At 40.4% G+C, this 13,816-nt stretch overlaps 1 protein-coding gene across 3 annotated transcripts; it reads left to right on the top strand.

Moving 5' to 3' along the window:
• The first annotated feature begins 376 nt into the window (after positions 1-376).
• MTERF2 (mitochondrial transcription termination factor 2) lies at positions 377-12,850 on the top strand. 3 transcript variants are annotated; one of them, XM_042468682.1, is made up of 3 exons: positions 377-562; positions 9,217-9,273; positions 11,353-12,850. In XM_042468682.1, the coding sequence occupies exon 3, from the start codon at positions 11,388-11,390 to the stop codon at positions 12,567-12,569; it is 1,182 nt and encodes a 393-aa protein (XP_042324616.1). In that variant the 5' UTR covers positions 377-562; positions 9,217-9,273; positions 11,353-11,387; the 3' UTR covers positions 12,570-12,850. The 3 variants fall into 3 exon arrangements, with proteins under 3 accessions (XP_042324616.1, XP_042324614.1, XP_042324615.1); XM_042468680.1 differs by lacking the exon at positions 9,217-9,273 and having other exon boundaries at positions 426-562; XM_042468681.1 differs by lacking the exons at positions 377-562; positions 9,217-9,273 and adding an exon at positions 10,244-10,771.
• The last annotated feature ends 966 nt before the right edge of the window (positions 12,851-13,816 follow it).

The following is a 13,816-nucleotide window of genomic DNA, read 5'->3' as shown; positions in this document are numbered from 1 at the left end:
AAAAAATGCCATACAGTTAAAAACATACAAAAACAATACATTATTAAGTTTTATTTATAAAGCGCAGTAAAATGTACGTAGCGCTGTACATGACATACAATCAATTTTTAAGAATGAATAAAATAAAATAAGCCTGCCAGTGGCATACATTCTAGGTGAAACAATTTAGAAACCAATGCATATTATTAACACATATAAAATGCAAAACAGTAGGACAGAGCAGTGTGTGTCCAGCTTGTCCACATCCTTTTGGAACTGTGGGGCCCAGAATGGAGACAGTATTCCAGGTGAGGCCTGAGCAAAGCAGATGGTTTCTTCCACTACCATTAGCTCCCCCTTCCTTGGTCTCTGAGTTGGTACAGCCCAGAAGCCTGGCTAAAATTAGGGCGGGATCCAAAATGGTCGCTGCCTCTAGGACTGTCTGCACTGGAGAGGAAGGCAAGGTCCAAGAGCAACTGGGGAGGGAAAGGCTTGAAGACAGCACACAACCACAGCCTTGCAGCTAAGTACTGTAGTCATCAGTGCCCCTTACTTGAGCTCTGTCTGTTTCCATATGCAGTATGTAAGTATACACATATACAGTAATTCCTTTCCTCTTTCTTTCCCCTATATGCATTGCAGTCAGTTGAACCTAATTAGTCTCCATTAAATAATTCTTCAGGGCTGATTGGCCCAGTGTGATCCCCAAACTTTGGTCCGCCAGGAGTTTTGGACTTCAACTCCCAGAAGCCCCAGGCAGCTTGGCCAACAGTCAGGGATTCTGGGAGCTGGAGTCCACACCAAAACAACCCCCACACATCTCGGGGAACCAACGTTTGGGAACCAAATCTGGAGGTATAATAAAAGTTATATTATTAAATAATGTTATTTTATTAAATATATTATGTTAAAGTTATATTATTAAATTATTGGATGGCCCTTGTGGTCCCTTCTCTTGCAACTCTATGAGACTGCGACTGTAACTGTGATTAAAGTTACAATTTATTTTCCGGCCATTGTGTTGTAGAAAACCAGAATTTTATTTTATAAAGAGTAAGGAGACCTGGAGATTGGAAAGGGAAAAAATGGTGTATTTTGCTGCAGCTGTTCCCAGTAGGAAATTCATCCAAATTGCTGGGACCCAGATTCCCAAAAGAATTGGCCCTTTATAGCTCCTTGAACAAAGAAAACTACAAATCACATTTCATTGCTTACATATGAAATAAACATTTACACCCCTGTATATTCATTGGATGTACAAATATTACACTTAACATACGTCTCTATCCTTCGTGAGATATCCATCAATCACATTGTGATCTCTATGTTTGGTTTCTCTGACCCCAGACTGTCTATGCAGTACTTCCTTTTATTTGGGTCAAAATCTTAAATTAGGAGCCATTTCCAAATTGTTTTACATCCCAGAAGAGACATGACCTGAATTCCATCATCCTGGCCACCTTTGCTCTCCATATATCTTTCAGTACTATAATTTTCAACTCCTGAGCATAGTAAAATTCTCAGTTCTGACCAATCTACTTCAATTGACCAATGTACAACAATAATTTATTTTCTGGTCATTGATCAGCATATAAATAATGAGTACAATATTTAAAACAAGGAACAAGGTTAATCTCTGCCAGCTGACATCAATTGTTATTAACATAGTTTTTGTGGGTTTTTCAGGCTACTTGGCCATGTTCTAGAAGAGTTTATTCCTGACGTTTCGCTGGCATCTGTGACAAACATCTGTGGCAAATGCCAGCAAAACGTCAGGAATAGACTCTTGTAGAACATGGCCACATAGATTGAAAAAAACCCCACAAAAAAAACTATGGCTGCCGGCCATGAAAGCCTTCGACTTCAAATTGTTATTAACCATTGAGTTCTGACTATCCAAGAGATAGCGTAAATAAAGACCATCATAGAATCATAGAATCATAGAGTTGGAAGAGACCACTAGGGCCATCCAGTCCAACCCCCTGCCATGCAGGAAATCCAAATCAAAGCATCCCTGACAGATGGCCATCCAGCCTCTGTTTAAAGACCTCCAAGGAAGGAGACGCTATCACCCTCCGAGGGAGTGCATTCCGCTGTCGAACAGCCCTTACTGTCAGGAAGTTCCTCCTAATGTTCAGGTGGAATCTCTTTTCCTGCAGCTTGCATCCATTGTTCCGGGTCCTGTTCTCTGGAGCAGCAGAAAACAAGCTTGCTCCCTCCTCAATATGACATCCCTTCAAATATTTAAACAGGGCGATCATATCACCTCTTAACCTTCTTTTCTCCAGGCTAAACATCCCCAGCTCCCTAAGTCGTTCCTCATAGGGCATGGTTTCCAGGCCTTTCACCATTTTTGTCGCCCTCCTTTGGACACGCTCCAGTTTCTCAATGTCCTTTCTGAATTGTGGCGCCCAGAACTGGACACAATATTCTAGGTGGGGCCTGACCAAAGCAGAATACAGTGGCACTATTACTTCTCTTGATCTAGACACTATACTTCTATTGATGCAGCCTAAAATAGCATTGGCCTTTTTAGCTGCCGCATCACACTGTTCACTCATGTTCAACTTGTGGTCTACTTGGACTCCTAGATCCCTTTCACACGTAGTTTCATTCAGCCAGGTGTCACCCATCCTATATCTGTGCATTTTATTTTTCCGCCCTAAGTGCAATACCTTACATTTCTCCGTGTTGAATTTCATTTTGTTAGCTTTGGCCCAGCTTTCTAGTCTATTCAGGTCATTTTGAATCTTGATCCTGTCCTCTGGGGTATTAGCTATTCCCCCTAATTTGGTATCATCTGCAAATTTGATAAGTATGCTTCCAATTCTGTCATCCAGGTCATTGATAAAGATGTTGAATAGCACTGGGCCCAGGACAGAGCCCTGTGGGACCCCACTGGTCACTTTTCTCCAGGATGAAAAGGAGCCATTGTTGAGCACCCTTTGGGTTCGGCCGGTCAACCAATTACAGATCCATTTAACAGTTCCTTTGTCTAGCCCACATTTTACAAGCATGTTTGCAAGAATGTCATGGGGAACTTTGTCAAAGGCCTTACTGAAATCAAGATATACTATATCCACAGCATTCCCTTCATCTACCAAGCTGGTAATTTTATCAAAGAAAGAGATCAGGTTTGTCTGGCATGACTTGTTTCTCTGAAACCCATGTTGGCTTTTTGTGATTATGGCATTGCCTTCTAGATGTTCACAGACTCTCTGTTTAATGATCTGCTCCAGAATCTTTCCTAGTACTGATGTCAGACTAACTGGACGATAATTGTTGGGATCCTCTTTTTTCCCCTTTTTGAAGATGGGGACAAAGTTTGCCCTCCGCCAGTCTGCTGGGATCTCTCCTGTTTTCCAGGAGTTTTCAAAGATTATTGCCAATGGCTCCGATATTACTTTTGCCAGTTCTTTTAATACCCTTGGATGGAGTTCATCTGGTCCCGGAGACTTAAATTCATTTAGATTAATAAGGTGTTCCTCTACTATCTCTTTACTTATTCTGTACTGAAATGCCCCTATCCTGTCCTGGACCAAAACACACTGCAGAAACAATCCACTTTGGGACTGCTTTAATTGCCCTGACTCAGTGCTAGGGAATCCTGGGAATTGTAGCTTGTTGTGGCCCCAGAGCTCTGACAGAGAAGGCTCAGTGTCCCACAGAACTACACTTTCTAGAACTCCCTAGCATTGTCAGGGCAGTTAAAGTGGTCTGAAAGTGGATTATTTCTGCTGTGTGTTTTGGACCTTCGTTTAAAAGGGGTTAATCATCTCTTGGTGAATGTCCTTATAAAACTGACAGTACAAAAGTACATGAGCTGTTGTTTCTCTAGTGCCAGCATCACAAGGACAGAATTTTAATTCATAGGGAATTTCCCCATATTTCCTTTCCAGTTCTGATGTTGGGGGAACATTGAATCGAGCTAATGCAACTCAAATATATATCTATATCAATATATATACACACATATGTACATATACATATGCAGATCACTAATCTAATAAATCAAGAAGCTGTAATTACATTTTTTATTTACTTAGTTATTTACTTATGTAATATCTTACTTTTCTTTCACTGTGATTGTAAACACACTGCAGAAATAATCCAGTTCCAAAGTTTCCTCCATTTTAAGCAAGACCAAGAAGCATGAATTTACATTTCTAAGAATGTTTTTAGTTTTTTATTTGGTCATGTCCTCCGTTTCCCCCGGATGTCCTCCATTTTGCAGTACCTTGTCCTCCTCCATGGTTAGGACCTGTAAATCCAAAACACACTGCAGAAATAATCCAGTTTGAGACCACTTTAACTTCCCTGGCTTGGTGCTAGGGAATCCTGGGAATTTTAGTTGTTGTGGCACCAGAGCTCTCTGACAGGGAATGCTAAATGTCTCACAAAAACTACAGTTCCCAAAATTCCATAGCAATAACAACAACAACAACAACAACAACAATAGGATTTATTTATATGCTGCCCAGTCACTGGGAATCCGGGCTGCTTACAACAGAGGGGATAATAGATGCCCTCAGGCTTACAATCTAAAAAAGACATGACACAAAAGGAGAAGGGAATGGTGGTGTGGAAGGGGATCAGGTCCAGAATTCTTCTCTCCCTCTGAGGCCTGGACCAAGGCAGATGGAATAGCATTGAGCCAGGGCACTTAAAAGCAGTGATAACTGGATTATTTCTGCAGTGTGTTTTGGACCTAGATATCCTAACCGTAAAGGAGGACAAGGCACCACAAAAATAAAAAGCTAAAATACTCATAGAATTGTAAATTAATTCTTTCATTCATTTACGGTATTTATATCCCCCTCTTCAGCCCTAAAGGCTCTCAAATTCATGCTTCTTAGTCCTGCCCAAAATGAAGGACATTATGAAATTCCTCCTGGACAGAAGATTGAAATTGATATCATGTCCTGGAAAAGGAGAGTGTCTGGTCACCCTGAATTTATAGTGATTTATGCATATATATTTAACTCTAAAATTAACAGATTAACTTTGACAAATATTCCTTGTTTGAAGGTGTGGCTCAGTATTTCAGCCTTAGGACTAATGCTTTTAAAAAACACAATAAAAATAACCTTAAGATGGTAAACCTGTATTTGGGTTTTCTTGGCAAGTTTCATTAGAGGGGTTTGTATTGCTCTTCATTAGCAATGCAAAAAGAAACTTCCTTTTAGATCCAGGCTGATGAAGAAGTTTGCATCATGTATTTTGTGCATTTTGGTTGGTCCAATAAAGCTATCCATTGTACCACGTTTTTGTGGATTTAGGATGCCATTTTATTTCATTGTAAGCAGTAGGTGGGCCATATTCATGAAAAGTTAAGCCAAAATATAGTGGACTCTTGGTATCCATTGGGGTTTGGTTCAGAAGCACACACACTCCTCTGTGGATAGCAAAATCTGTGGACGCTCAAGTCCCCTTAAATGCAATGGCATAGAAAATAGTGTCCCTTTTATAAAATGACAAAATTTCAGGGTTTGCCTTTTGAAATATATTTATTAAATATTATCAAGCCATGGATGACTGAATCTGTGGATAAAGAATCCGTGGATTTGGAGGACTGGCTGTAAATAGATTTATTCTAAACAGGTCACAAGAATTCTTCCTCTTTTTGACACTGAAACAAACTAAACCTTGACAAGTATCCCTTGTTGAAAGGGGAGGCTCAATATTTGAGCCTTAGGACTAACACTTAAAAAAACACAACCCCCCCCCCCAAAAAAAAAACCACAGAAGGTTGACTTTATAACTCCATCCTATTCTGTTCCAAAAAACCAGATGCCACCATAAATGTAGAAGCTGTTGAGACGCTACAGTGCCCCTTTTTGTCACTGAACATCTGCACTTCCAGTAAGTTTTGCTGGCGTAATAATAGGGAGATTGCTCCTGTTGAATATTTGCCTCTTGTTCTCTTAAAGATACCTAGGGGGTCATTCCCACATACAGTATAGTCTGAATCTCAATCCGGCTCCACTCCATGTTGATAATCGAATTAAAAATAAAAGGTCCGCCGTTCCTGTTATAAAGCAGGTCTTGACTGGGAGCGAAATTGCTTTATTTTGCCCGGAAAGTCATTCCCATTTGTGCCCCTCATCTGTCAATCATCACAGCAGACAGCAGCACAGGGAGGCAGGCAGCAGTGGGGCAAGCGGCGGCGATGCGGGGAGCCAGGCAGCACCGGGGCAAGCCGAGGCCTGGTTCAGAGGAATCAGGGCTGGGGGTCTCTCCTTACAACTAGTTGCTTTGCCAATATATTGCACTTGTGATTAGTTCTATATACAGTCGGCCCTTTTTATATGTGGATTTTTTTACATGGATTCAAGCATCTATGGTTTGAAAATGTTAAAAAAAATAGTATAAATTTCAAATATCAAACCTTGATTTTCCATTTTTTTATAAGGGACGCCATTTTGCTATGCCATTATATTTAATGGGACTTGAGCATCCACGAATTTTGTTATACATGAGGGATCTTGGAACCAAACCCCAGCGTATAACAGGGGTCCACTGTGTGTATATGTATGTATGTGTGTGTGTGTGTGTGTGTGTATATATATATATATATGTGTGTGTGTGTGTGTGTGTGTGTGTGTGTATATATATATTTTAAAAAAAAAACCCAAAAGGCACCCCTGGGGCGTGTGGGTGCCATCTCTGGGGAGGAATGGGACACACATACTCCTCTGCCATTTGTCCCTCCCCTCAGAAAGAATTGATTCTGATCTGGCGTTCCCACTGGTAGGGATCACGTCAGAATCAATTTTTCCCAAAAGAACCTCTAAAAAACTGCTATCAAAATAACCTGGGCTTTTTGTGTTTACTCTGCTTTATTCCCACTGGAATCGATCCGATGAGGATCAGAATCAATTTCCAGTGGGAACTAGAGGCATATAGATCAAATTAAGATGCTGAGCTTATCATAGTGGGAACGAGCCCCTAGTAGGCTTTTTCAGAGGAAAAAAGTTGCAGCTCTCCTTAAAACTAGGATTCCTCCTTTCCCTGCCAAAATCATGTGAAGCTGGCTGGCATAATTCTTCAGGAGTGTTGACATAAATGTGTGGATGCTTAGAAGAGGGTGTGGGCAGCATTTAAGATTTCTGGAGCCAGGTGTTTGTGCAGTGGTACAGTAACATAAATAGTAGTGAAAGATACTTCTAACCCCATGTTTAGCAGCTCAGGCATTGCTTTTCGTTTCTAGAGCAGATCTCTGAAGGGTTTATTCAGACGGTGAAAATAATACAGGTAGAATCTGTGTTGAATCTTTGTTGCCCACCTGCATTTCTAATTCATCCAGTTAAATTGTGAGGGGGCTGGCAAAACCCCCACTTAACCCCAGATAATCGATGTTGGCGTTTTTCTATATTTTTCTAAACATTTGCATTCTCAGTTGTGTGCATAACCAATACGAATAAACCAGGGAAAAACTGGGGTAAACCTCTACATGCCTTGAATGCATGCTTTCGAATGCATCACATTATCAACTCTATCTTTATTTGAGTGCTGATGTGTGAGCAACCAAAGCCAGAACGCATGACTGAGATTATTTGCATCGTTGTGCTAAAAAGTACAGCGTATGAATAGCCTATTAATCTTTTTCAGACGTATGCAGACATACTTAAGTTAAAGCTCCATTTTACAAATGCTTTTATGCCCCCAGTCCCCCTTGCCCTCTGTCTAGCTGGATGGTTTTTAGCAGCATTAGCACTGGGAGGATGGTGCGGGACGGCAGGAGACTTACGGTATCAGGGACACACTGTGTCCAATAAACAATAAAATAAAGGTTGAGCTGAGAAAAATGGGATTCCATTCTAATCATTCCTACAGCTCTATGTTCCTACCTACAACAGGCATGGTAAACAGCAGCTGCTGCCACAATCCATTTCTGAGCATGCACGAAGAGCAAAACAGAGAAAAGGGGAGAGTAGATAAGCTTGCTTAACCAACTGTCCCCAGCATCTTAAAAAAGCATGGCTGCAATTCTATTCTGCAGTCTACGTTGCATAACTTTATGCATACTTAGCAACATAGTGAATTATGAAGATGTGTCTTAGAACAGTAGCAAGAGTGTTCTGATGCGTATCAGTACTTCCTTGTCAGTGTTCTGATGCACATCAGGAGCACATCAGACCCAATTTGCAACAGTCATTTCCCTGACTCCCTTAGATACTATCAGCATAACAGCTCCTTGTTGAATATGGATGTTGTGAAACTGTTTAATTTTATTTCCCACAGATGCTAGTCTCCTTAAGTAGAAGTAAGTCCCATACTGAATTCCCGCCCCCAACTCTATGAGTTTGGACACCAAGTTTGGAAATTGGAAGAAAAGTGGAGGGTGCTGAAACAAAGCTATCCCTGGATGCATTTTGGAAGATCTTTTTAAATGGTCTTTAAAAGCTTTGAAATGCTTTTATTGAACTATGTAAGGCTTGGCTGACCTAATGATTTCATTTCACATGTGCATATTGTTAGTTTTGGTCAGGGAGAACCTTTGCTGAAGCATGTTGGGGTTTCTCTTTTCTGTGCTGTATGGAACTATCCCTCTGCTTTCTGTATTTCTGTCTCAGGTACCGAATTTTCTGTTAAAGAAATTATGTCCAGGAACACATCTATTTAATTCATAGAGACGTACCTGTAATTGCACAGTTTCCCATTCAACTCCCACCTCTAGTATTTCAGCAGATATTTAGTTCACATTGTTGTTAAACAGGTGGAAGTCAGAAATCTTTGCTATCAGCTGCAAGTGACCCAGAGATCTACCAGTAGATGCCAGTTTACCTTTTATTCACCCTGGCTCCTTGTCTTAAGGGTTAGACTAGGGATAGGAATTGTGCAAGCCATGGGGGTTCAAGGTAGCCCATAGGAGTCCCATTGATTCTCCAAGTCCCCTCCCAAAAAAGCCTTTCCAAACCAAAACAATGGATCACAAAGCTGAAAAAACAGTCCCAGTACTTCTGTGTGCCATCTGTCATTTTCCTTCTTTTTCCTCGAACAATAAAACCAACCAACCCCAAATAGCTTCAAAAAGCAACTGAAAGTGATGCTTTTGGTCATTCCAAAGCAGTGGTCACGATGGCATTCACCAGCCTTCTTCAGTGCCCACTCCTGAGTTAAACCCCCTGCCTCTCAGCCGCTGCTCCAAATAGTCTTAGAAGGCTTGTTGAGAACAATTTTCTCTCTTTCTCTCCATCTGTCTATCTGCCTGTATTTGTTTTCCCTCTGACTCAGGCGTCATCTGCAGGAGCTGGTGCTTGGATTATGTCTGGCTTCATAGGAGTTGCCTTGGTAGGTGTCTTTGCAATATATGGGCTTCTCTAGACCATAAGTTTGTGGGCAGCAAATGATATCTATGATCCTCATCATCATGCCATCCCAACTGCAGATAGCTTGGGATGGGAGGATTTGAGACCAACATTTTAGTCTTCTACTGCTAGACTAGCACCTGTCACTGCAAACAGGTTCCTTTGGCTAAATCCCAGGTCCGATCAAACCGCTCTCTGCATTGCTAGGATGACTGATGATACAAAAAACAAACAAAAAACCACAGGGGGGCTGAGGTAGAAGGGAAGCCTGCTAGTACAGTTGTGGATTTGCTTATTCACAGATTTGATTAATATGTTCTTTCTAGATTCTAGGTCCTCCAGATCAACTCTGCAACGTCTGCAGAAATCATGCTGGAGAACCTAGAGATTCCTAGAGAGAACACTTCTCTAGGCATTTGTAGCTCTTCCAGTGCAATTCTATGGTCAATGTCTGGCAGATTTTGACTATAGAGGTGCACTGGAGGAATTGTAAATCCCCAGAGAAGTATTCTTTCATGTAACAAAAAATAGTGTTTTTAATTTGCAGTTTTCCCACTTTCATCAGGGTCTTATGCCCCTAACCTCGGTGAATGTGGATGGCTCATTGTACAGTACAGCATCTTTCCTGATGAGCCCCCCCCCCCCCCCGGTTGAGAAGGCCAACACTTATTGAATGTGCTTTTGACGAGGCAGAAGCTTTATTCCTTTTGCCACAGATGCATTTGGCATATCTCAAAGTGGACCAGCTGTTCCTTTGACAGTGGGAAGGCTGAGAGCTAACAAAATACAGTGGACCCCTGTTATACGCTGGGGTTTGGTTCCAAGATCCCCCATGTATAACAAAATCCGTGGATGCTCAAGTCCCATTAAATATAATGACATAGCAAAATGGTGTCCCTTATAAAAAATGGAAAAATCAAGGTTTGATATTTGAAATTTATACTTTTTTTGAACATTTTCAAAATGTGTATACTTGAATCCGTCTATTAAAAAACATGTATAAGGGCTGACTGTATGAAGATGTAGGTGTAAAAATGGTAACCTGAGAGGATGAAACAGCTTTCAGAATCCTGTATACAGAGAAAGGCAGGATATACATTAAAATAAAATAGTTTGTTTGCGAAGGGAGATCTGCCAGACTGCCAAGATAAATACCTTTCCTTTTGACAGTGTTGATACAGCAGGAAGGGTTACCACTACTGTACTTCCTTCCCGTTCATGCCTAGGTTCTGTTGCTTAACTTATCTGGTTGCTGAACCATGGATGAGTTTACTTATGCCACACATGAGGTCACTGAGAAGACATGTGGGACTCAAGAAGTTATGGAGTAGGAGATACAGGCTGGACAAGAAGTCACCCAGTTCCTTATTGATTAGTTGAGTTATGCTCCTTGTGGCAAAATGAAACACATCTGCTGCTGTTGACTACTAACACATTTTCTGCTAGTGCTCGATGCTTATCTAATCTGAATGAAACAGAAGGTGAGGAATTCTTCACAATGCATCCATATAGAGGGATTTGCATAACAATTGCCAGAAAGGGAAGCTTGATTCTATTCTAAAAAAATCAGGTTGAACAGGAGCAGGGATATGTCAATTTCTGCTAAAAATGAAAAAGTGTTTCTTAAAGCAACATGGGCTGCTTTTAGACATGTCTTTTATTGTAGAATTCCCCTGCCTCATTTGTATAATTGCATGGAGCAGGGTTACCCCCTTGGGCTTCTAGCCCTCCTGAATTTCCCACTTCCCCCCTGCCTTTTTCCTTTCAATAAACTCTGTTGTGAAAAGAATTGAATAGTTGCACAATGTCTTTTGACCGATAGTGTTCAAATAATAATAATAAGCCATCCATCTACAACAGGTGGGGATTTTTTAGCCTTTTAGGTGTTCTTGGACTGCAAAACACAGCAGCCATAACCAGCACAATCATTGGTGGGGAATGCTAGGAGTTGTAGTTCAGCAACACCAGGATTCTTATCCTGGAGCTAGAAGCACCCAGACTGGATATTTTGTTTTCTTGCATTTGCTTAACATTACATTCTTAATATGTTTTGTTGTTACAGGCCTTTTCCAATATAATGCTGAACCACAAAGTGAAATGGCTAATGCTCCTTCAAATTTATGTATGAATTTCTTGGCAAGATTTCAGCCCATCATATTAATGCCAGGCCTTTCAGCCTTAGAGAAACACAGAAAGAATGGAAGGTTTTTACAGCATTTCAGATATGCAACTCATTTCATTTCAGGAAAGGAGAACAAAGCCACTGTAGAAAGTCTGTCTGAGTTATCTGTGGATATCAAGAAGATCCGTAGGCTGAAGCCATGGGTGCTCTCAAAAGAGCTGACATATGTCAAAGAAACGGCTAAGATTTTACAAAAAATGGGAGCTGATGAGAGTTCTGTAGCATATATTTTTGAATGCTGTCCTGAGGGGATCCTTTGCAGTCCTACAGATGTGAGCTGTCAAAGAGACCTGTGGTTGTCTGTCTGTCAAAATGAAAAACGATTAGTTGAATTAATAAAACGGTTCCCAGACTCTTTTTTTACAGTTGGACACTATGAAAACCAGAAAGCCAATGTTGAATTCTTTAAAGACCTGGGACTAAGGAATATAATTATCAGTAGGCTTCTAACAAGTGCATCAAATATTTTTCATAATCCTGTTGCAAAGAACAAGCAGATGGTAGAAACCTTGCAGAGTATCTACTTAAGGCTAGGAGGTTCACAGGAGAATATGAAGAACTGGCTACTAAAATTACTGAGTCAAAATCCATTTATTCTGTTAAATATCTCTTCCACTATCCAAGAAAACTTGGAGTTCCTTCAGAAGAACAAATTTACTGATTCAGAAGTTTTAAGTCTTGTGTCCAAGCTGAAGGGTTTTATTGTTCAGCTTCACCCTGCCACTATGCAGAACAGCCTGTTATTTTCAAAGAACATTTTCAAGTGCACTGATCAAGAATTAAAAGAACTAATATTAAAATGTCCTGCCCTTCTTTACCATTCAGTTCCAGTCCTGGAAGACAGACTGAAGGAACTACTGAAGGCTGGAATTTCTGTAGACCAAATTAAAGAAACACCTGCAGTATTAGAACTGTCAACAGAAATAGTACAATACAGGATTAAAAAATTAAACGCCATAGGATTCAGTTTAAAAACTGGCACTCTGGAATACCTGAATGGAACAAAAAAGGATTTTGAAACTACTTACGGAAAGATACAAGCAAAAAGTGAGAGACCTATATTTAATCCTGTTGCTCCTTTACATATTGATGATTAAATTCCAGAACCTGCTTAAATAATGCTGTAGGGAAGGGAGGAGGCAGAAAAAGGCAATTGATTCACCTTTTACACCTGAAGTAAATTGGACATAATGGTAACTCAGTGGTTTTTTATTCAGACATGCTTCCTTCATTCTAAATATTTTTTATGAACAATATGTAATGGAATTACAAGCTTCCTCACCTAACTGGAAACCAGCAAGAGCTCTATTGTATTGTCCTGAGCAGTATTGCTGATACTGAATGTATACCAAACAGAAAAATAAAGCAGCTAGAACATTTTGTTTTATTTCATTTAAAACAGCATCTTCTGGCAATACTTGGCTTCTATAACCATTTTCCTATTAGGATTGTCACATTCCTTAGTATACTGGAGCAGGAGTGGTCTTTCAAATGCAAGGGATTTCAGCTGTTGTTAAGGGCCTATACAGGCAGGCCAAAATAAAGCTACTTCGGGTCACTTTGGAGGAGTGCTGTCCGCATGCATCATTTAAACAGCACACCTCCAAAGTGACCCGAAGCAGCTTTATTTTGGCCTGTCTGTATGGGGCCTATTGTCTATATGGGGCCTAAGTCATCCTGAAGGTTTCCAGCTTTTGTAGTTGCAGATTTTAAACAGTGAACAAAACCACAAGCAAGTCCACCACTTTATTGCTTGACTGTGATAGTGCTATGATTCTAAGCACTAAGTTTTTTGGTGTATGTTCACATCCTGGATATCAGGTTCTGCATATCTAAGGGGCTACTAGTAGTTTTTTCTTGGCTATATATTTGTGTGTTGAGACATGTAAGTGTATCATTTTTAATCATTTGGGTTGGGATAGATTTTAATGAATGTGTGTATAGTATGTACAGTTGGCCCACCATATCGATGGATTTGAATATCCACAGCTTGAAAATATCTTAATGGGACTTGAACATCCATGGCTTTTGATATCCAGGGCGGTGGGGATCTGGAACCAAACCCAGTGGATACCAAGGGCCCACTACAATTTTGAATCAGTAATTTGGGTGGAGCCTGTCACAGTTTCCACATTTTTCAAAACAACAACCCCAAACTTTACTTCAACATCTGTAATTCAGCCTTAAGACAACATTAGGCCACCTGCATTTACATTTATGTTCTTCTCTTTTTCAACAATATTTATGACTACAGTCTTATGTACTGTGGGAACAGAGCATGTCCAAACAGACCTGTTTAAGTATTTGAAGGGGTGTAATACTGAGGATGGAGCATGCTTATTTG

The sequence above is a fragment of the Sceloporus undulatus genome, chromosome 5, assembly GCF_019175285.1.
Source record: "Sceloporus undulatus isolate JIND9_A2432 ecotype Alabama chromosome 5, SceUnd_v1.1, whole genome shotgun sequence".
Taxonomy (NCBI): Eukaryota; Metazoa; Chordata; class Lepidosauria; order Squamata; family Phrynosomatidae; genus Sceloporus; species Sceloporus undulatus.
Note: the sequence above shows the minus strand (reverse complement) of the source record. Positions and strands in the feature narration are given on the sequence as shown.

What these genes read in the sequence shown, in the direction of transcription:
- MTERF2 (XM_042468682.1), top strand. Translation starts at nt 11,388, where the DNA reads ATGGCTAATGCTCCTTCAAATTTATGTATGAATTTCTTGGCAAGATTT.